We start from the raw sequence: 24,298 nt of genomic DNA, 5'->3' as shown, positions 1-24,298 counted from the left end.
CTCCAACAAATCAGTTCATCAAATGTCTGTCCTGCTAGAGCTGCCCCGGTCATCTGTAAGTTCTGAAACGTCTAGGAGCAACAACGGCTAAGCCATGGATTGAAGCCACACAAGCTCACAGAACAGGACCGCCGAATGCTGAAGTGCATAGCGCGTAAAAATCGTCTGTCATCGTTTGTAACACTCACTACCGAGTTCCAAACTGCCTCTGGAAGCAAGGTCGGCACAATAACTGTTCGCCAGGAGCTTCATGAATTGGGTGTCCATGGTGTCGGCTGGAGTGGTGTAAAAATCGCTGCCATTGGACTCTGGAGCAGTGGAAACACGTTCTCTTGAGTGATGAATAACGCTTCACCATATGGCAGGCTGATGGACGAATCTGGGTTTGGCTACCTGCCCCTATAAAGGTTGGTGGAGGAGGAATAATGGTCTGGGGCTGTTTTTCATGGTTTGGGCTAGGCCCCTTAGTTCCAGTGAAGGGAAATCTTAATGCTACATTATACAATGGCATTCTGAACGATTCTGTGCTTCCAACTTTGTGGCAACAGTTTGGGGAAGGCCCTTTCCTGTTTCGGCATGACAATACAGCCGTGCACAAAGCGAGGTCCATACAGAAATGGTTTGTCGAGATCAGTATGGAAGAACTTGACCGGCCTGGACAGAGCCCTGACCTCAACCCCATTGAACACCTTTGGGATGAATTGGAATGCCGACTACGAGCTAGGCCTAATCGCCCAACATCAGTGCCGACCTCACTAATGTCTTTGTGGCTGAATGGAAGCAAGTCCCAGCAGCAATGTTCCAACATCTAGTGGTATGTAGCGGTAATCCTTCCCAAAAGAGTGGAGGCTGTTATAGCAGCAAAGTGGGGACCAACTCCATATAGATGCCAATGATTTTGGAATGAGATGTTCAACGAGCAGGTGTCCACATACCTTTGGTCATGTAGTGTAGCTGAGCTTAAACAACTCTGCTAATCAGCCAGTGCCATGGACCAGAAGGACCATGAGTAGTCAGCATCTATACAACTAAAGACAGTACTACTGTTACACATTTCTTGATGGTTTAAAGTTTGTGTTCTGCACTTGAATGCGTGTTGTCTGCCATTGGAACGGCCCTGGCAGCTAAGCTTATCCAGATGGACTTACAGTGCCGTTAAAAAGTATTTGCTCCCTTTCTGATTTTCTCTATTTTTGCATATTTTTTTATACTGAATGATATCAGATCAAAACCTAATATTAGATCAGTGGTGGAAAAAGTAAAGATACCTTAATAGAAAATGACTCAAGTAAAAGTGAAAGTCACCCAGTAAAATACTACTTGAGTAAAAGTCTAAAAGTATTTGATTTTTAATATACTTAAGTATCAAAAATCCTTGTCCCATCGCACTCTACTGAGTCCTTCTGGCAGGCCGGATGCACGCTGACTCGTGTCGCCAGTTGTACGGTGTTTCCTCCAACACATTGGTGCGGTTGGCTTCCGGGTTAAGTGAGCAGTGTGTCAAGAAGCAGTGCGGCTTGGCAGGGTCTTGTTTCAGAGGACGCATGGCTCTCGACCTACGTTTCTCTTGACCTTCGCCAACTCCCGAGTCCGTACGGGAGTTGCAGCGATGGGACAAGACTGAAACTACCAATTGGATATCACAAAAAAACGGGTAAAAAGTAAATGTAATTTCTCAAATATACTGAAGTATCAAAAGTAATAGTAAAAATCCTTTCAAATTCCTTATATAAAGCAAACCAGAGGGCACAATTCCAGGGGCACACTCTAACACTCACTAGGCAGGTAGCCTAGTGGTTAGAGTGTTGGACTTGTAACTGAAAGGTTGGCAGATCTGAGCTGACAAGGTAAAAATCTTTTGTTCAGTTACACTGTTCCAAGGCTGTCATTGAATATAAGGATTTGTTCTTAACTGACTTGCCTTGTTTAGTGAGTCCTCCAGATCATTGGCAGTAGGGAAGTTCATTGGACCACTCTCCTGTCCTGCTAAGCATTCAAAATGTATTGAGTACCCTTGGCTGTCAGAGAAAATGTATTGAGTACCCTTGGCTGTCAGAGAAAATGTATTGAGTACCCTTGGCTGTCAGAGAAAATGTATTGAGTACCCTTGGCTGTCAGAGAAAATGTATTGAGTACCCTTGGCTGTCAGAGAAAATGTATTGAGTACCCTTGGCTGGCAGAGAAAATGTGTTGAGTACCCTTGGCTGTCAGAGAGAATGTATTGAGTACCCTTGGCTGTCAGAGAAAATGTATTGAGTACCCTTGGCTGGCAGAGAAAATGTATTGAGTACCCTTGGCTGGCAGAGAAAATGTATTGAGTACCCTTGGCTGGCAGAGAAAATGTATGGAGTAAAAAGTACATGATTTTCGTTAGGAATATAGTGAAGTAAAAGTAAAAGTTGTCAAAAAAAATAAATAGTAAAGTTAAGTACAAATACAAAAAAACGACTTAACTTTAATTATTTTTACTTAAGTACTTTACACAACTGTATTAGATGAAGGGAACATGAGTTTACAAATAACAAAATAAATTTATATTTATTTTATTAATTTAATGAAATAAGTTTGTAATTGCTGTGTTTTTTGTTCACTCAGGTTCCCTTTATCTAATATTAGGTTTTGGTTGAAGATCTGATAACATTTTGTGTAAAAAAATATGCAAAAGTAGAGAAAATTATAAAGGGGGCAAATACTTTTACACAGCACAGTATCCATAAGGGCTTGCTAAATATCTCCAAATTCTTCCTGTCTAGCAGGGCAGGTGTGCAGACAGCAGTGAGATGGCAAGTGAAGAAAGGCTCTGTGCTCTGCACTCGTCTGCCTAGCTGCAGGGGGATCAGTGCAGATCTTTATAAGCATGTCAAATCTCAAAGGCCTGCACCAATACAACACACACACACTGGGTGCACACACTCCTTCAGCACAGACACACCACATTCATGCGGCTCAGAGCTGCCAGGGATGAGATGCATAGAGGTCCAAACTGATTCCACACAACACCCGCCAGAGGCTAGAGGCCCTCTCTGAAGTGTGTGTGTTCGTGTGCGTGCGTTCGTGTGTGTGTAGACACAAGGAGGGGAGGACTGTGCAATCACACACACCTTAATCTCTGGTATTACCACCATGACTGTGTAGCTCAGGGCTAATGCTAAAATAATCAAATAACAGTGGAGAGATGTTTTCCCTCCCCTTTCTACCTAGGCTTATATGTACCTTACATTTACATTTTTTGTTCATTTAACAGACGCTCTTATCCAGAGCGACTTACAGGAGTAATTAGTGTTAAGTGCCTTGCCCATGGGCACATCGGCATATTTTTCACTTAGGGATTCAAACCAGCAACCTTTCGATTACTAGCCACTAGGCTACCTGCCGCCAATGTACTGTACACTTTGACACAGATCACTGGGCATGGCCATGTACAGAATTTATTTTAGTCAGAATTTATACAACACACTAATACAAACCTAGCTCAAACTAAAATAGTCCCTTGGTAATACAGGGATGTATTTACATATAAACACGACACACACCTCTGCTTTTGGCAGCCATCGCAGAAAGAGTTGTATCTTGCAGATACATTTATTCCTGGATCTGTTTGTTTGAGAATCACGGGGTAATAGATGAGCCGTCAACACTTTAGAATGAAATGGATTCTCATCTTCTGATCGCTAAATATGTTTTCTATTATCTACACAGAAACCCAGAGTTTACAGCCGACAACAACAGGAAAAGATACAATGTAATCTCCTGCTAAAGCCCATTGCTTCATATAGTTTTCTGAGCCAGGAAATAGTGTCTGAGTTTTGTCGTCAACATAACACTTTTGAGACGTCTGCTAAACGCTGCCCTGGTTCCTCAGACGTACACACACATACAGAATACACACACACAGACACACACACACAAAGTTACGTGCCAATGTTGCAAGCTCTGCTAGTGCTCCAGACAGATGGGATCATTAAGAGCTCATTACAGCACATGCAGTGACAGGATTCCAGTGCTCGGCTAACCACTTGTTTTTGTTCAGCCGTGGCCACAGGTGAGCCTGCTAGATGTGAAGAATTATCCTACGGGAGGGCATGTGGGAAGCTGTGTGTGTGTGGCTCTGCCAGAGCAGTCAAGCAAATCCCACACTCAGACAATCGGGTACCATACCATTTTATTCTGGTTGTCTAAATGTGTATGTGTGTGTTCTAATGATATTCAGAGAATGCTGTCCATTTCCTTAAAGCACCCTGTGTATATTGTCTACAGTTTTTACCAGTCAAACCACGCAGACAAAGAGGCAAAGATGTTGAAGATGTTAAGATTAAATGGAAAGAAAATTAGATTTCAGGGAGACGCTGCAAAAAGTAATCCTAGAGATTCCAGTTTTCCCCATTCTCTTTTCTAAAGGAGGCACACTTAACCAGCCTCAGACTGCTTTAACAAGCTCCCCAGACCAGAGCTGTTCTTTTAACTTAAATGTGTTTTTAGAAGAAGAAAAAAGACAGTGGCAATTTAATCGTTGAATACAAAGTATTTGACCTTTTGAGGTGGTATCATTTAACATGCTATTTGTTCCAACACCTGCGTTCCTAACTGGATGAATATCAGATACTAGCATAACTTTCCGCCATCTAGTCAAGTGCTCACTGCTTTGATGAGGGCCCAAGAAACCTGCGTTGCTGAGGAGGTGTGTGTGTGTGTGTGTGTGTGTGTGTGTGTGTGTGTGTGTGTGTGTGTGTGTGTGTGTGTGTGTGTGTGTGTGTGTGTGTGTGTGTGTGTGTGTGTGTGTGTGTGTGTGTGTGTGTGTGTGTGTGTGTGTGTGTGTGTGTGTGTGTGTGTGTGTGTGTGTGTGTGTGTGTGATGGCTGTGAGTGATAAAACACACTCTGGTTGTATTAATGCTCTCACCCCGATGAGGGATCTAGTCTTAATGATTCTAGCAGAGCAGGAAACAAAGGACCACCTCCATGCTGCCCAGGACGATCCCATCTCAGCACCCTGTTAAGACCCCTCTAAAGACTGGCATGTCAGCATGCCAGGAGACTGTAGTTCTGGGGTTATGGTAACCTCATCTCACATTAAATCAAGGCTAAGATAATACAAGAAGCTTCTCATTATGCTTCATAGAATGTACAGTATGATTCACAAGTTGGCATGCTAAGCCATTACACCTGGGAGATGTATATATGTGATATGTTACATGAAAACCATTTACTGGTGGTTACAGGAGATGCTGTGAAGAACTCCTCCAATACATCAAAACTGTTCCAATGGCAAATATCTGCAGCCATTCTACTGTGGTGAAATGTCAAACAGCTGAATCTATCCTGGATTCTCTCTGGTTGTGAAAAATCCTGCTAGCTATAGTGAGGCCCTACCTCTCCTCCCTTGTCCACAGGGACCACACTGTTTACTCCACATAAACAAGATGGCTGGCCCCCTAAGCAAACGCCTGCGCCAGTCTCTATCACTAACAGCCCTGATCAGACCCAGAGCCCTTAACCGCTGGTCCAGTGTCAGATTTGATTTAATCCTCCTAATGGTAAATGTTAGGATGTGGAGTTGGGTAATCTGGATCTGTGTCTAGCTCAAGCCTCAAACCCACTCTAACGGCCAGCAGGACATGATCAACCAATTAGAACCAACAAAGAGTCACTGTGAGACACAACAAGCATGCCAGTCCCTGGAGCAGGCAACCAGGCACATTGCACATGCTTATAGATGGCAAGGCCATGTCTCTGTTTGGAAGTAGCAGATGTGGTTACTGGGTAGTTGTGTTGGTCTGTGGGTCGTTGACTATATGTCAGGACAAGACCAGAGAGAGGTGACCATGCAGTGAGCCTGGTAGAAAGGCTGTTGGCTACAAGCTCCATTTGGGCATCAATGCATGCTGGTCCGTGCCAAACCCGTACAGGAAAGGAGCTCTATGGCCATACGCAACCAAAACTAGCGGGAATCCAGACCAGCGACTAGTGATTCCGTTTTACTTTTACAGCGCTTTATTTACATAATATGTCAAAGGCAACCATGGAGTTTATTTGTTATGGTGCCTAAGAGCTGCACTTGTGGTCACTCTATTTTTTTTGACCTTAGGATGAATTACTCAAACTGAAAATGTTTTTGTTCACCAATAAAAAAAAATTCTCTTTTGAAGCCATCTCTCCACAGTCAAAAGAAAAAGAGAAGGGAAAGCAAGTTTTTTTTACCAGACTCAACTGTTTGTGTTAGTTATAATTTAACATCAGAGCCCGGTCCAGTATTACATTTCAGCAATTACAGCCACTACATGTGTGCAATGAGCAGTCTCTATTGACTCTGAGGAGAGGGGAAAGGGAAGGAGGGAGGGTGCGGGGCTCTCAAATAGAACGTAGGATTTTTCAGCCAATGTGTTTATTTTTACTCATGTTAAAAGTGAGGGCTCAAAAGACATATAAAATATCCCACATAGCTGAGCCAAGGCCATGTTCCTCCCCTCTCCCTCTCTCTCCTCTCTCTCTCTCTCTCTCTCTCTCTCTCTCTCTCTCTCTCTCTCTCTCTCTCTCTCTCACTCTCGCTCTCTCTCTCTCTCACTCTCGCTCTCTCTCTCTCTCTCTCGCTCTCTCCTTCTCTGTCTCTCTCTCTCTCCTTCTCTGTCTCTCTCTGTCTCTCTCTCGACTCTCACATTTTCTTTCTTCGTAGCGACGCCTAGGGCCTAAGTGAAACAGGAAGCCAGCACAAGCCCGGCATTCACTGTGTCTCAATGACACGCTTCATTGCGCCAGGCGCATTACATGTCTCTGAGGCGCTGCCGGATCCGGAGTCACGAGGAAGAAAGCCATCTTGGTTGGAAATGTCTCAGCAGACGCCCTTTCATCTCCAACTGCACTTCAAATGCAGATTGTGTGTTTATTTGTGTCCTCCCAGCCATCAGTGGCACCGCCCCAAAAACGTTAATATTTGTGACGCAGCCGTTGTCTCCTACCAATCCTGCACCTACCCCTTACCCCCTAATCTCTGGCCCCGCCCGGGGGCCGAGCCTCTTATTAACAGGGGTAATCTGTGCCGCTGGTATTGACGTTGTCCACAGGCCAATCAAAATATTTGTAAAAAATGTTTATTTTCTTGAGCGAATTGCACCAGCTGCTTCGAAGCCTTTCTGAATAACCCCATTTATGTGTAAGAATTTCCCATTGTGGGGCGAAGCTCGGAACCTCTCAGTGGCTGAGTGCTGATCTGGGCCTTTGGAGAGGAAGTAGAGTAGCTCCGAGGGTGAGAGAGCTTCTACACACCTCAGCCCCAGCCAGCCTGGGCCCAGTGTGGGCATAGGTGAACAACCCCTAAACCCTCCACCTCCTCTCCCTGTTCCTGGCCCCTCTCAAGGTCAGGATCACCACTGCTAATATAGCGGTTAGGATGTTGTTCCTCACCTCATACTGTAGCGTAGTGTTACTGTAGCAGAATGAGGGCCAGGGACATGACCAGAGTACTCTCCAGGCCTTAGTTACTGTATGTCAATGGAAAACTGCCATGCAAATATGTATGCCTATGAATCTGTATGTGTACTAGTGTTTATGAGAATGTTTGTGTGTGTGTGTGTGTGTGTGTGTGTGTGTGTGTGTGTGTGTGTGTGTGTGTGTGTGTGTGTGTGTGTGTGTGTGTGTGTGTGTGTGTGTGTGTGTGTGTGTGTGTGTGTGTGTGTGTGTGTGTGTGTGTGTGTGTGTGTGTGGCACAGTATGAGAGGCGTGGCGAGCAATATAAGATGGCCATGATTAACTGTCTGAGACAAGAGGCATGAAATATACAGAGAGGGGATAATTGAGGAGGCTTGGACTACATATACACATCACCTGAGACAATTCACACTATATAACATCTTCAAGAACAGCTAAGGACAACATTTGACACATTCTGTTTCATAATTGTACATTAATAGATAAAACTGTCATACAAATATAATAACAGGAGATATATGACAGTGTCTCTATGAATCTGTATGTGTACTAGGGTTTGTATGACAGTGTGTGTGTGTGTGTGTGTGTGTGTGTGTGTGTGTGTGTGTGTGTGTGTGTGTGTGTGTGTGTGTGTGTGTGTGTGTGTGTGTGTGTGTGTGTGTGTGTGTGTGTGTGTGTGTGTGTGTGTGTGTGTGTGTGTGTGTGTGTGTGTGTGTGTGTGTGTGTGTGTGTGTGTGTGTGTGTGTGTGTGTGTGTGTGTGTGTGTACAAGCATGGGTGTTTGAGGTCCATGGTTCGTGCAGGTTGGCTTGTAACAACTGCCCCATCTCAGACCGAGAGCAAACAGACACTATTTGCATGTCAAATTGTCAGCCTCCTGCGGTGTGGCCGTTGAGTGTGAACCAGGGTCCCACGCGTTGCGCCAGTAGGGATTCTTCTCTCCCTGACAGGCTGACTGGACAGGCCAACAAAGGCCTCACACCTCTGCTCACCAGCCCCTTGAGAGACCAAAATATTCTTGTTAGCTCCAACAACCCATCAGCCCTGCTTTCCCAGGCCCTCTCTCCAGTCTCACTCCAGTGAGAGCTCCCCCTCTGCCCTCCTCTCTGCTCAGTCAGCACAGACAGACCTGTCACAGGTAGACAGTTCCCCAAACATGTTGCAGGCTTTTTTAGGGCATTGAGGAGATGGGAGATTAGCTACACTCCCCTCACTCAAACTCATTAAGTGCACATAACTACAGAATCATAACCTGAAACAATTATCTCTAAATACCTGGTACTTGTACTGTGCACCAGAATTAGAAACACTCAAGCTATGAGGTTTTTGTCATACCGCACAGATTCAGTACCTGCCCAGGCTACAGTATTAGCAGGCTAGTGTCATGTCTAAATTCTCCTTAATTAACACATAATATCTGTGTTCATTGCAGCCCTGTGGTCTGACCAGATTGACCCACCAGCTCTGAAGACATGCAAAGTGGAGGACGACCTCAGATGGTCAAGTAAGAGAGATATAATATATACTCTGCCCTGGGTCCTATCCTCCTAAACTATCCTCCTAAACTCATCTGAATCGTCTTTCTTCTCACTTGTGCTTTCTCTCCATTATTTTATAATGTTCTCTCTCTCTCTCTCTCTCTCTCTCTCTCTCTCTCTCTCTCTCTCTCTCTCTCTCTCTCTCTCTCTCTCTCTCTCTCTCTCTCTCTCTCTCTCTCTCTCTCTCTCTCTCTCTCTCTCTCTCTCTCTCTCTCTCTCTCTCTCTCTCTCTCTCTCTCTCTCTCTCTCTCTCTCTCTCTCTCTCTCTCTCTCTCTCTCTCTCAACAGTAGGAAGTAAACAAGCATTCTGCTCTCCTTAGATGACCCCAAATTTTTTCGTGTGTGCGCAGGCCAGTATGGCAAGATGTTTGCAAGTGTTGTTTGTTGGTTTCTGAGGCTCAATCATAACATGCCAGGCCCAATCATGGCACAGTATAAGAGGTTTGGCGAGCAATAAGAGATTACCATAATATCCAGTCTTGGACTACATATACATATCACCCAAGACAATTCACACAATATAACCTCTTCAAGAGGAGCTAAGGACACAAATTGAGAAATTCTGCATCATAATTGTACATCAATAGTTAATCAAACATTTTTCTGACACAGTGCAATGAATATAGAGATATTGGAAATGCTCGAACTATGGGTATGGCAATGGGTGTTCCACTCGTTGTGACATTTTTGGGAATGTGTTTCGGTTTGCCCTCAGGGCTCTGGATCCCAGAACATTCCAGAACACCCCGTCGCTCCCCTCTCCCTCCCTCCCTGCTTCCCTCCATCATGGTGTTTTGGCACTCTTCTTCTCCTGCCTCACAGCCACTCAGACACCCACCCGTCCTCTTCCCAGAAACCACCACACCAGACCTGCTGAGTCATCTGCTCACACACACTTCCATGTTACTCCTGATGCTCCTTGTACTCACACACCCTTCCATGTTACTCCTAGATGCTCCTTGTACTCACACACCCTTCCATGTTACTCCTAGATGCTCCTTGTACTCACACACCCTTCCATGTTACTCCTAGATGCTCCTTGTACTCACACACCCTTCCATGTTACTCCTAGATGCTCCTTGTACTCACACACCCTTCCATGTTACTCCTAGATGCTCCTTGTACTCACACACCCTTCCATGTTACTCCTAGATGCTCCTTGTACTCACACACCCTTCCATGTTACTCCTAGATGCTCCTTGTACTCACACACCCTTCCATGTTACTCCTAGATGCTCCTTGTACTCACACACCCTTCTGTAGGACTGATCAGTTGGGCTTGCTGGTATTTTTCAAGACGTTTGATGAGGAAAGCCCCTGGGGTAAAACAGTATTTTAGGTGTGACTGTCAGTGATTTCCAAAAACAACAGTTTCATTATTTTCCCCTAATTTAGAATGAGGAGATGGAATGTATAGATTCCCTTGCCAGATATTCATTTCAGAGCAAGATATTCACTAAGGTGTGAAAAGTAGAATTGACGTTTGATGGGGACTATTGTTATTGAGGTTGAGGTCCCAATGTCTAATCATGAAATTCCAACCCAATTCCAAAGAGACTGAAATAGAAATAAATGAGTATGACAATAAATAATACATAGGAGTGTACATGCCACCTGGCCGGAGCTTGCAAACTCTTTAGCAATAACAAATATTAATAGAACCCATCCAGGTAATTTAGTTATCCAAACTCCTAAATCATATCTGGTTCGTTGATACATTAGGAAAATCTCTGTGTTTTATCATCACAAACTCCCTAATGCCTTGATCGTGTTGCTAGTGATAAATAGGACCATGCAAAACTTGCTTGGCTCACATGTTACAGTGGCTACCATGGATAGGTCTTTGGGGTTGTTGACGTGTTATTCTATTTGCATCAGATGCGAAGCTCTGACCCCAAGGCCTAAGCGCTTATACAAACATCTACAGATCATTTGTGTTCATTTGTGTCTCCTATTCTTTGGCTTGTGGACCAACATTATTTGCCTGGCGTTGTATTGCTTGGCCATACTGATGTCAGCTGTGACCATCCTTGTAGCATTTGGTCAAAAATAAAAACTATAAAAACTCTCATCACATCTCAAATCAGTGATGGTCTGGGAAGCATGGGCCAGTCACTTGTCTCTGGCTGCGGTCTGAGGAGGGAGATGAAAGGAGAAGAGATTTATCTCTCTCTGGGCCAGCCTGATCTGAGGTTTTCTCCCTCTCTTTCCCACCTCTCCGCTCATTTGCCTGAGACACCATTCCCTGGGTGCTATTTGTCGACGTTTGCATTCAGAGTAAACATTTCACAGGTGAGCACCTGGATTTGCATCCCTTCACCCCTCCACACACACCTCGCTGGCGGCCTCTGCTCGCCCTTATGTTAACAACCAAAATCAGTTTCTCCCGTAAGCAAATGAGGCAAACCTCCCTCCGTATCTGGGTTACACGCTTGACTGTGGACTAGTGGACCTCAGAGAGAGAGAGTGTGACAGAGAGAGAGAGAGAGAGAGAGAGAGAGAGAGAGAGAGAGAGAGAGAGAGAGAGAGAGAGAGAGAGAGAGAGAGAGAGAGAGAGAGAGAGAGAGAGAGAGAGAGAGAGAGAGAGAGAGAGAGAGAGAGAGAGAGAGAGAGAGAGAGAGAGAGAGAGAGAGGTTTCCCCCGCCCTGCTGTGTGGCAGAACTCAATATGGGAGCACGCACACAAGCAAGGGAGTGAGGGAAAGGGAGGAACGCGCTAGAACACTGTGTTCTCTTAAAAAAATCTTGATTCCAAGCCACCACTTTTAGAGTGGGAACATCACAGACGGTGGGCCGCGCCAGCCAGCCCTCTGGGGTTCATCCCCTCTCATGTCCCTGCAATTTAGTCAACACGTTTCAGCTGAGCCTAATGGAGATCATGTGTGGGGTGGGCCCCTGCTACCAGCTAGGCCCCGTCAGGACCCTGTGCCATAGATCCACCACTCCTCCTCCCCAGTCCTGCGGCAGAGCCTAGGGCCTAGGTCTATACCTAGCTGGCAGAGAGAGGAGGAGGGGGCTGTGTGTGGATTAGGGTAGCAAACAGGGTGAATAGAAAAAGAAGATTGCAAAACTGTGGTTATGTTTGTGAGTATGGCGTTGTTTATCTAACCCTCTCCTCTAGGGGGAGCCGCTGAACTGCTGAGAGGGGAACGGTTGTGGTGGGTGCTCTCTGGCTGGCCGACCGCCAAGGTTGTGACACAACACAACCCCATTAAGGTGTTTTGATAAGTGTCCAGTTGAGTTTCCCTTGACGAAATACAGGAGCCTGTCCCCGCCACAATTTAGTCAACACGATTCAACTGGCGACAATTAAATAGAGATCATGTGTGGGGTGGGCCACAACCACCAGAGCCATCAAGTCCCCGTGCCACAAATCCCAGCTCTACCCTAAAGCATATATTCAGCAGGAAGAGACAGAAAGAGAGAGACAGGGGGGGGCTGACTCCACTTCTCCCGAATTGACAGCAGCTGAAGGTTTGGATTTTCCTTGCGTGAAATCAGATATGGGGCCCGACTCCGGGGCCTGCTAGACTCTGGAAAAAGAAACAGACCCCTAACCCTCCTCATGCACCCCCCTTATCTGGAAAATAAGAGAATTTCAACTGCAGAAAATAAACGTGTCCCTGTAAAAAATGAAGCAGAAGCCGTGGAAATTACAAAGGAACATATTTTTTTTGTTGCTGAAAATATACCCAGTTCTCCAGACGTAGGGGAAAGACATTTCAACAAGACTGTGGCACGCAAGTTCAGCATCCTACCCCCTCAGGGCTGTGGCGTGCAAGCGCTTGCTGTTTCACAAATACAGAATGTCTTGGGAGAGGTTGAAGGTAGCTGAAGGATGGGACTAAAAAAAACAAAAGAGAACTATTGTAAAATATACTGTGTCAGTAAAATGTGTATAGTATGTGTAAGCTGGAAGTAGAAGCCTAAGTTTTGTTGTCTATTAGTTTACTCCAATTAGGGGAGGGTGGTGGGGTTAGGGGAAATTATAAAGGAAGATATATTAAAAATATATTTTATATATAGTGCATTCGGAAGGTTTTCAGACCCCTTGACTTTTTCCACATTTTGTTACGTTACAGCATTATTCTAAAATTGATTCAATTGTTTTTTCCCCCAAATCAATCTTCACACAATACCCCATAATGACAAAGCAAAAACAGGTTTTTATCATTTTTTGCAAATGTACTAAAAATAAAAAACAGAAATATCACATTTACATAAGTATTCAGACCATTTACTCAGTACTTTGTTGAAGCACCGATTACAGCCTCAAGTCTTCTTGGGTATGACGCTACAATCTAGGCATACCTGTATTCTTCTCTGCACATCCTCTCAAGCTCTGTCAGGTTGGATGGGAAATGTCGCTGTCTCTCCAGAGATGTTCAATCAGGTTCAAGTCCGGGCTCTGGCTGGGCCCCTCAAGGAAATTCAGAGACTTGTCTCGAAGCCACTCCTACATTGTCTTGGCTGTGTGCTTAGGGTTGGTGTCCTGTTGGAAGGTTAACCTTTGCCCCAGTCTGAGTTCCTGAGTGCTCTGGAGAAAGTTTTCATCAAGAATCTCTCTGTACTTTCCTCTGTTCATCTTTCCCTCGATCCTGACTAATCTCCCAGTCCCTGCTGCAGAAAAACATTTCCACAACATCATGCTGCCACCACCATTCTTTACCGTAGGCTTGCTGCCTCCAGATGTGATCCTTGGCATTCTGGCCAAAGAGTTTAATCTTGGTTTCATCAGACCAGAGAATCTTGCTTCTCATGGTCTCAGAGTCTTTAGGTGCCTTTTGGCAAACTCCAAGGGGGCTCTCATGTACCTTTTACTGATGAGTGTCTTCTGTCTGGCCACTCTACCATAAAGGCATAATTGGCTAAAGTGCTGCAGAGATGGTTGTCCTCCTGGAAGGTTCTCCCATCTCCACAGAGGAACTCTGGAGCTCCGTCAGAGTGACCATCGGGTTCTTGGTCATCTCCCTGACCAAGGCCCTTCTCCCCCGATTGCTCAGTTTGGCCGGGCGGCCAGCTCTAGAAAGAGTCTTGATGGTTCCAAAATTCTTCCATTTAAGAAAGATGGAGACCATTGTGTTCTTGGGGACCTTCAATGCTGCAGAAATGTTTTGGTACCCTTCCTCGACACAATCCTGTCTCAGAGCTCTACGGAAAATTCCTTCGAAGTCATGGCTTGGTTTTTGCTCTGACATGCACTGTCAACTGCAGGACCTTATGACCACATGTGTGTGCCTTTCCAAATCATGTCCATTGAATCATGTCCATTGAATTTACCACAGGTGGACTCCATTAAAGTTGTATTTTAGAAACATCTCAAGGATGATCAATGGAAACAGGATGCACCTGAGCTCAATTTCAAGTCTCATAGCAAAAGGTTTGAAAATATATATTAATAAGGTATTTCTATTTTCCCTTTGTTATTATGGGGTATTGTGTGTAGGTTGATGAGGAACATTTTTAATTTAATCAATTTTAGAATATGGCTTTAACGTAAAAAAAATGGCAAAATGGAAGGGGTCTGAATACTTTCCGAATGCACTATATATACAGTTGATGTCGGAAGTTTACATACACCTTAGCCAAATACATTTAAACTCAGTTTTTCACAATTGCTGACATTTAATCCTTGTAAAAAATTCCCTGACAGAGCTGGTGTAACTAAGTCAGGTTTGTAGGCCTCCTTGCTCACACATGCTTTTTCAGTTGTGCCCACAAACTTTCTATAGGACTACGGTCAGGGCTTTGTGATGGCCACTCCAATACCTTGACTTTGTTGTCCTTAAGCCATTTTGCCACAATTTTGAAAGTATACTTTGGGTCATTGTCCATTTGGAAGACCCATTTGTGACCAAGCTTTAACTTCCTGACTGATGTCTTGAGATGTTGCTTTAATATATCCACGTAATTTTCCCCCCTTATGATGCCATCTATTTTGTGAAGTGCACCAATCCCTCCTGCAGCAAGCACCCCCACAACATGATGCTGCCACCCCCGTGCTTCACGGTTGGGATGATGTTCTTCGGCTTACAAGCCTCCCCCGTTTTCCCTCAAACATAACGATGGTCATTATGGCCAAACAGTTCTATGTTTGTTTCATCAGACCAGAGGACATTTCTCCAACAAGTACAATCTTTGTCCTCATGTGCAGTTGCAAACCATAGCCTGGCTTTGTTATGGCAGTTTTGGAGCAGTGGCTTCTTCCTTGCTGAGTGGCCTTTCAGGTTATGTCGATATAGGACTCATTTTACTGTGGATATAGATACTTTTGTACCTGTTTCCTTCAGCATCTTCACAAGGGCCTTGGCTGCTGTTCTGGGATTGATTTGCACTTTTCGACACCAAAGTACGTTCATCTCTAGGAGACAGAAAGCGTCTCCTTTGAGCAGTATGAGGCTGCGTGTTCCCATGGTGTTTATACTTGCATACTATTGTTTGTACAGCTTACTTAACATGGTACCTTCAGGCATTTGGAAATTGCTCCCAAGGAAGAACCAGACTTGTGGAGGTCAACAATTATTTTTCTGAGGTCTTGGCTGATTTCTTTTGATTTTCCCATGATGTCAAGCAAAGAGTCACTGGGTTTGAAGGTAGGCCTTGAAATACATCCACAGGTACACCTCCAATTGACTCAAATGATGTCAACTAGCCTATCAGAAGCTTCTAAAGCCATGACATCATTTTCTGGAATTTTCCAAGCTGTTTAAAGGCACAGTCAACTTCATGTATGTAAACTTCTGACCCACTGGAATTGTGATACAGTGAATTATAAATTAAATAATCTGTCTGTAAACAATTGTTGGAAAAATTACTTGTGTCATGCACACTGTAGATGTCCTAACCAACTTGCCAAAACTATAGTTTGTTAAAAATACATTTGTGGAGTGGTTGAAAAACAAGTTTTTATGACTCCAACCCTGTATATACAGTACCAGTCAAAAGTTGGGACAAACCTACTCATTCAAGGGTTTTTCTTTATTTGTACTATTTTCAAATGAGTTGGTTTGTCGAAACTTTTGACTTGTACTGTGTATTTTCTATGCCATCCAAATCCACATTTTACACTGAACCCATCAACACCAAATCAAGTGGAATCAGACAGAGTGTGTGTGTGTGTGTGTGTGTGTGTGTGTGTGTGTGTGTGTGTGTGTGTGTGTGTGTGTGTGTGTGTGTGTGTGTGTGTGTGTGTGTGTGTGTGTGTGTGTGTGTGTGTGTGTGTGTGTGTGTGTGTGTGTGTGTGTGTGTGTGTGTGTGTGTGTGTGTGTGTGTGTGTGTGTGGCAAGTAACTATGTCACACCTGTTGTATTCACAATGTCTCTTTTAAGCCACTGAAGCTCAGGACAAGGAAGTCAAAGTCAAACAAATTCTAGAGCATACATTGCATACCTACATTCCCACCTTACCCAGTATCAAACTGCCACTACTGCTTATGTACAAAAAATCAGCTACATACAGACAGAACATTATGCAGCCCATTAACCTATGTACAGTCCATCTAGATAAAATGTATGCCACTAAACTACAGGAGGTTGGTGGCACCTTAATTGGGGAGGAAGGGCTTGTGCTAATGGCTGGAGCGGAATTAGTGGAATGGTATCAGCTACATCAAACAAATGGTTTGATGCCGTTCCATTTGCTCCGTTCCAGCCATTATTATGAGCCGTCCTCCCATCAGCAGCCTCCACTGCACTAAACCGCGTGCAATTGCAAGATAGCAAGATGGGGAGACTTACGCCACTTCACAATAACTGTCCCACCTGCATGTTGCACGCCTCGGTAACCGAAGGCCACGTGTCTGGTTTCCGTGGGGTTCATTATTAATTGCTACATGACAAATTTAAGATTATAAAAAGTATAGGCAAACGATCATATTTTTCTATCCTTGCAGTTTACAGTAACGACAGTTGGCCTACTTAATGAAACATAGCTTTGGCAGGATGCTATTAGGCTACAATACAAATTGCGCCCGTCTTGTAAAATCTTGGCCAACTATAACTGTTTTAGGTAGTAATGTAACCCTAATTTATTGACTTAATTATCTATCACTTTCTGTGAGGGCCCATTGCTAAAGAATCGAGTTACAATGACGTTCCTTTCTATATAGTTTAATTGGAATAGTAGCTGTAGTAGCTGTGGCACATAATTGACTCAGGTGAATCGCCCGCGCAGGTGAGCATGGGGAAAGGTATTGTCAGAATAAAAGTCCCTGACATAAAGTCTAAATGGTGACACTATAATAAAAGTCTCAGAATTCTGATTATAAAACATATTTCTTATTACAAAACCCTGGCTACAGTAACAACAAACCAGTCAGACAGTACTCAGAGATGAGTGACAGTTATCAGGTGTTCTATGGCTCCCGTTGGCCTCCAATAGGTGATTGACTGCCGCACCCTGAGCAAACCTTCATTCTTGACTGCCTGCCAAAGAGAAATTAAACTGATCAAGAGAGCGATATTAAACTGTCGTTTATTGTTTTACGGAAGCCTACATGACACAGAATGAAGAAGAAGAAAAAACTAATCAAATGTTTGTCTGTCACATTAATCAGCTGATGCTGTCACTATTGTCAATATTGGTAATTGTAAGTGGAGCCCCACTGGGCATAAACTGGTTGAGTCAATGTTTCCACAGCATTTCAACCCCCAAAAATCTATGTGATGTGGATTTGCAAAAAGTCATCAACATAAGGGAATTTCATATTTTTTTCATCCAACTTTTAACCTAAATCCAATGACATGGCGGCATTTTTTGTTGATTTCACGTTGACAACTCAACCAACTGTAAATAAAAACTAGACGTTTGACTGACATCTGTGCCCAGTGGGTCCTTTATGGGTTAACTATGTCTGATTCAACAGGTAGACTAGCTGGAGGCCTAGGTGCATACATTAAGTGCATGGTGTGTGCAGTCATGTCCTCATCTGTCCTTGTATGCGCCTATCAAACCCAGATACTACAGTACAGTAGGTGGCAGCAGATGAATGAGAAGACTGAGCCACATATACACACACAGCTCATGTTGTGTTTGGAAAGAACTGCCAGATCAGCCTAACCCTGCAGTCATGCCTTGGTTTTTGCGGGGCAGTATGGTGTTGTGCTTAAGGAAATAAACTGGTGACAGGAGCTGCTCCAAATCCCAGCGAGGAAAACTGCAGCGTCAAACACTTGAGCATGATCTGAATTTCCTCTGTCAGTTGAATAAATTAGGGAATGCGTGGGAAATTTGACTCAAAACAGCTGGCTTTTGTGTACTGTGTTACCTATGCGACTACACTTCAGGATAGTTTAGCACTGACTGGTCTGTGACATTGATCCGGTTTGGTTACTTTGACAAAATACACAAATACATAGAACACACACATTCGCTCTCTGACTCTCTCTCTTTCTCTTGCTCTCTCTTTTACCACTCTTTTTCACCAACTTGGTCTCAGAGCATTTCATATTATTCTGTACGTAAATCCGAGAGCATTTCATATTATTCTGTATATTATTTCATATTATTCTGTACGTAAATCCGAGAGCATTTCATATTATTCTGTATATTATTTCATATTATTCTGTACGTAAATCCGAGAGCATTTCATATTATTCTGTATATTATTTCATATTATTCTGTACGTAAATTCCATATCATAGCTTGGAACCTACATAATTTTCCAATCATTGCATTCTGAACAGAGTGATAATTTGTTTTTGTTTCGTTCCACTGTTCCAACCAGACAAATAAAGTTCTGAACCGGTTCGAACCCCCAAAAAAGTTCCCGGTTGATATCGCATCTTTCTGTTTCTTTTTGAACCTGTGAAATCAGCCTTTTTTTACATTTAGCTCATTGAATTACTTCACCAATCAGTACGGATAGAGTAGGCTAGTCGTTTACACGCGTGATGGACAGTGTAACCTACGGCACAACATGCAACTGAAATTTTGCGTGTGGGGAGAGAGCGAGAGAGAGTTGAGGAGGAGGCTTGAAGCACTGGGCATCTTGTTATGACATGCATTATCTGAATTAGGTCCACATAATTATACCTAGGAGGAGTGGTTTCTATGGAGGTACTTTGAATGTCCTTTGAGCTAGCTAGCTAAAAAGTTGTGTGAGCGGTAGCAGAATTAAAAACACATCTAACCTTTTTGTAGTTAATAAATTCAACTTGAAACGTGATAACTAGGCCTGTAGTATCCTTAACTAGCATTGAAAGAGTTAATCCATTATTTTCGAGCTAATTAAAAAAGCCTATGCTTCGGAGGGGGGAGGAGAAGTAGCCTAAACACGCACACATGCAAATATTTTTAGCTTGCAGACAGACACTGGAACAAGTTTCTGAGTGACAGAGTGAAGACAATGCATAGGCACTTTTTTTGTGCTTTGTTGTGGAACTAGAAAAAAAACTGGAACTTAAAAGAACATTATTAACCATTTCCCTTGCTTTTAAAATAACTGTTCTCTTCTGGAACAGTATGGATCAGTTTTGTTCCAGGTTCTGTTTCTGTTACTTGAAAATCTTTGTTATTTTATGCTTTTCGGTTTCCTGAACCAGTTCCAACCCCTGGTATGTATTCATTTCTGGATGTCCATCCTCTATTTAGTATGATATGTTATAAATTGCAATTCGTATGATATGTTAAGAATTACAATTCATACAATATATTACGAATTAGCAATACGTATGATATGATACGAATTCCAATTTGTTGTGGCTAGTTTTAGCTAGGTGGCTAATGCTAACATTAGCTAGGTGGCTGACGTTAGCTAGGGTTAAGTTTAGAGTTAAGATTAGAGTTAGAAGTTAGGTTAAAGCGTTAAAGTTAGGTTCAATGGTTAATGTTAGGGCAAGGGTTAGCTAACATGCTAAGTAGTAAGTAGTTGCAAAGTTGCTAATTAGCTAAAGTTGTCCATGACGAGATTCGAACATGCAACCTATGGGTTGCTAGCTGTTCGCGTTATATGCTTACGCATCCAGCCCGACCAATCACCCTCCTTTCGTTTTTGACTTAAGTAATCTTCTGTCTTATGTAACCATACCAAACGTAACATATTACACTCATTTGAGTGTCTTGGATTTACATATACTATGCAACATCTAGTGAGACCAGGCTGCTCTCTCCCTACCTCCCTCCCCCTATTTGTGTCTGAATGTGACGGTTATCTCTGTAGTTTCCTGTTCCCTCTCTTCAGTGTGATTTATGTAGAATTACACAACAGCCCACAATGCACAACAAGCTCTCAGTGTTAGCCCCTTTTAATTATTCGAAATAACAGAGAATGATGTTACTGTAGGTTCCTCTGGTTTAGCTGGAATGGTTGTGTAGGAGGACTGGGAGTATTCTGAGGTTGAGGACTCTCTCATAACTTCACAGATCTATTTGCTGATGTGCTGTCACAGCTTCATGACTGTTACTGAACTGTTACTGTCAGTTCATTAGTTCTAACTAGATAGTGTTTGCAGGGTTGTAGATCTACACTGTCAGTTGGGGACGTGGTACTTTACTACAGCTTCCTGTCAGTGGAATGAATTCTGACTCTCCCTATCTCACTTTGACTCTGAAACATTTTCATGGGCGGGTCATGTATGACATCTATGTGCACCAGGAGTCTCTAAACCAAATGTGTTGTTTCTCTCTCCCTCTCTCAGGTCCCACCGCTGATCTCTTCCCCCAGAGGACCTCCTTCCCCTCTCTGTCCCCGCTGACTGACCCCCGTTTCTCAGACCCACGCATGCACTACCCAGGAGCCTTCACCTACTCAGCCAACCCCTCCAGCACGGGCATCGGAGGCCTCAGTGTGACGGGAATGTCTGCCTCCTCCCGCTACCACACCTACCTGCCCCCGCCCTACCCAGGCAATCAGAACCAGGGAAGCCACTTCCAGTCCAACTCCTCCCCCTACCACCTGTACTACGGCACCGGATCCGGCTCCTACCAGTTCTCCATGGTGGGCCCGGGCGGGACCGGGGGTGAGCGCTCCCCCAGCCGCCTGCTGCCCTGCTCGGGGGCCTCATCCTCTGGAGTTGGCAACAGCCTGATAATCCAGGGCCTGAGCAACCAGAGCGAGGGGGTGGAGGCGGATGGAAGCCACAGCAACTCCCCTACGACCATGAGCGGGTCTGGACGCATGGATGAATCTGTCTGGAGGCCCTACTGACTGTTAGACAACTAGAGGAAATGTAGGACAGAGAAGAGAGAGAGAAAGCAAAAGTCAAGAAGTTGAAACAAAAAAAGATGAATTCTTCCCCCCAAAATAAATGTTGCATGTTTGTCTTTTCTTTATCCCGCACTCGCTTCGTACCCTATTCCTAGTTGACCAAAGACATTCAATGTCTGTCAGAATGCCATGGCCAGAGGTGGCCTTTATGAAGGCCATGGGTACACCCTGCACTGTGACAGGGACTATTCTCTGAGACTCTGAAAGCCATACAAATCTCATTATTTTCAATTGATGAGTAAGAACTGCAAAATAACTGCAAATAGATGCTATGGTGTTAGAACAAATAAGTCATAGTAATATACTGTATCAGGTTCTTCTGAAAAACAGGTACAACATGCATACCATAGACTATGAAAAGGCAAAACTTTCACATCCATTCATTCTATGCAGCTGATGAACGGTAAAAATGCAAGTGCTATTGTGGCTGATCCGCCAATGAGACCAAAACTATCCTTATCCCTCAGATAAGGGATACCTTTCTTGGCGTTACGAGCTAAACATCCAGAACAGTGACTGTACTGCCTCAACGGCCTTTGACTGTTATGTGAAAACAGAAGTCAAACAGGATGTTTGCTTCACGTGACTCAGAAAGTGTCTTAGATGACTTGTGGCTGTATTGCTAATGTATACACGTCAATTGATCCTGAATCTTTTATTTTGTGAGCGGTTTGGAGATTCATCCATCAGTCCATGAAAGATCATCACGAACAATCCATCGTCTCAAAGTAGTTATGCATTGCTTGAAAATTGCATTTATTATCTATACTAGGATGGATCAGTCCTTGGAGGTACAGTAAGCAATGCTTATTCAAAATGAACAACATTATGTATTTGAGTGAAACTCCCCTGTAAAGTCGTTAATGTATTGATCATCTATGTAGCAGAACAATAGCTGATATTCTGAGGACTGTCCAGGACTTTAGCAGAGAAGAGGTTTTTTTGAAGCAGGAATTTCATGGATTCCTGTCTTTTTAGTTTCTTGGACTGTTATCTTTATTTTGACTTATGGTAGGCCTATATATTTCTTCATTGTGTCTGCAAACTGTTCTAGTGTAGTATGTCTGAACTAGATAATACAGTTGACTTTTTTTATATTTATTTGAGCCAAATTTGAGAAAATGTTCACTTATGCCCAAAAACATTTAGCATTTCTCTCTACCTTATCTTTTTTTTATAAATATTTTGTTTATTTGTTGTTTAATATAAAATTTGAATTTGTGTAATATATTTCTTCTAAATTATGAAAAAAACGAAACTTTTAATGTTATTATTTTGTATTTCAATGTAGCTTCGATGCACTAAAAACATTCATGATATTCAACCATTAGAAGCACAGATGCCAACATTAAATCCAACAATCACTTTATTTAAGATCCCCTCTTAAACAGTCGCCCAATCACCAACCCCCAGCCTCCTTGAGTTCACATTTTTCCACTCTTTTAAAGAAGAAAATAAATACTTAAGACACACAACCCACATTATGTGGCTATGCAGATCTTGTTTCTTTGTTTATCACTGAAACCTCAGACTATGATTGGCTTAATCTCAAACCACATTGGCATGTCTGAAGTGGCTAACTAAACAGTAGAGATGGAGTGGGCTGATTTACACACACACACACACACACACACACACACACACACACACACACACACACACACACACACACACACACACACACACACACACACACACACACACACACACACACACACACACCTGTGCTTTCTGTGCTATAGGTGTGATTGTGCACATTCTCACAGTCCCAATGGCCTTTCCCACCCCAAGGGGACACAGAGAGTAGGGATGAAGATAGAAGGGGTTCAAAGTGGGATCCTCTTACCAACACCAAGGGCAATCCTAACTAAAAACAAGCCCTTGTTGTGCACAGGTCCCTTTGTTCTGCATGAGCTGTGAGTCCTTTGAAGCCTTTCTGACCGTGTTTTCTGTCATTTATTGATCATTAGTGCCTGCAGCTCAGGGCACTGCACAGGATTCAGATGTCAGGGCAGAGCATCTTTTTTGTATGAGCTGTGCTGAGCCACTTAATTAATTGTGTCAGGTGTGCCATGTTAAGAAATTGAGGTGTTTTGGTGAAAAGGAGGAGGAGAGTTGTTGTGGCTTCTTAAGAGCAGATATTATACCAATTAGGGTTGGTTTAGCGACCCCCAATCTTTGAGCACATACATTAAAAAACAAAAAATATTGCTAGCATTTGTAGCTCAGAAAAAAAGTTCAGCTAACTCTATTGACAAATCTACTACCTTATGCCTTATTTTTGTTTAAGACAATCAATTCTATAAAGATGCATTCCTAACTCTTGGGGAGTAGAGGGAAAGAATAGCATGTTCTTATAATCACTGTGTTCCTATCCATCCCTTTGGGTTTGAAGGCCTAACTTTAGATTGGGCAAAATTCATGCAGCTATGAGAAATCAAAGATGTACCTGATATCATATGGTTATATCAAAACCAAAGAAAGGCCTGTAATATTGTTACATTGAGGGTTTGAATTTGTTGTTTTACACAAAATGTCTCGGTTGGTTTCCATTATCTGTTGATAAAATGTCCATAACTCTTAAGAAAGAGGTGTGTATATCATGAGGCATTTGCAAAACAGGGAGGTTAAATTGTACAATTACGTTTTATTTTATGTTGGATAGAAAAGCACAAAGCTTTTGTTTTCTTTAATGTTTCTTTTAAACAACCTCTTCATTTTGTTTTACCATAATGTTAATTCATTTTGCTCAAAGCATGTATGTCTGAAACTATGTTAATTTAATTTCCATCCATGTTATATCCTTAAAGACTCTGTATTAAGTGCTTGTAAAGTGTGCAGATAATGTAGTTTTTAATCATTTTAATTAAAAAACATCAATTTCAGATTTTTCTCAGGATCGTTTGTATTCCAATTATAATATGACAAAATAATATAATAATAATAATATATGCCATTTAGCAGACGCTTTTATCCAAAGCGACTTACAGTCATGTGTGCATATTTACATTTACATTTAAGTCATTTAGCAGACGCTCTTATCCAGAGCGACTTACAAATTGGTGCATTCACCTTATGACATCCAGTGGAACAACCACTTTACAATAGTGCATCTAAATATTTTAAGGGGGGAGGGG

The 24,298-nt window shown here is 43.1% G+C and overlaps 1 protein-coding gene across 3 annotated transcripts in view; it reads left to right on the top strand.

Annotated features, from left to right (window-relative positions):
• The window catches only part of LOC124001970 (runt-related transcription factor 3-like), a 93,226-nt gene extending 69,180 nt beyond the window's left edge, over window positions 1-24,046 (top strand). For 2 of the 3 annotated variants that reach the window (XM_046309160.1, XM_046309161.1), the window contains exons 7-8: window positions 8,852-8,923; window positions 20,593-24,046. In XM_046309160.1, coding sequence (XP_046165116.1) covers window positions 8,852-8,923; window positions 20,593-21,101 — 581 coding nt within the window. In that variant the 3' untranslated portion in view covers window positions 21,102-24,046. The remainder of the gene's footprint in view (window positions 1-8,851; window positions 8,924-20,592) is intronic. The other variant, XM_046309162.1, reaches the window with a different exon arrangement.
• The last annotated feature ends 252 nt before the right edge of the window (window positions 24,047-24,298 follow it).

The sequence above is a fragment of the Oncorhynchus gorbuscha genome, linkage group LG17 (genome assembly GCF_021184085.1).
Source record: "Oncorhynchus gorbuscha isolate QuinsamMale2020 ecotype Even-year linkage group LG17, OgorEven_v1.0, whole genome shotgun sequence".
NCBI lineage: Eukaryota > Metazoa > Chordata > Actinopteri > Salmoniformes > Salmonidae > Oncorhynchus > Oncorhynchus gorbuscha.
The sequence above is the reverse complement of the archived record's forward strand: the minus strand, read 5'-3'. Positions and strand labels throughout refer to the sequence as shown.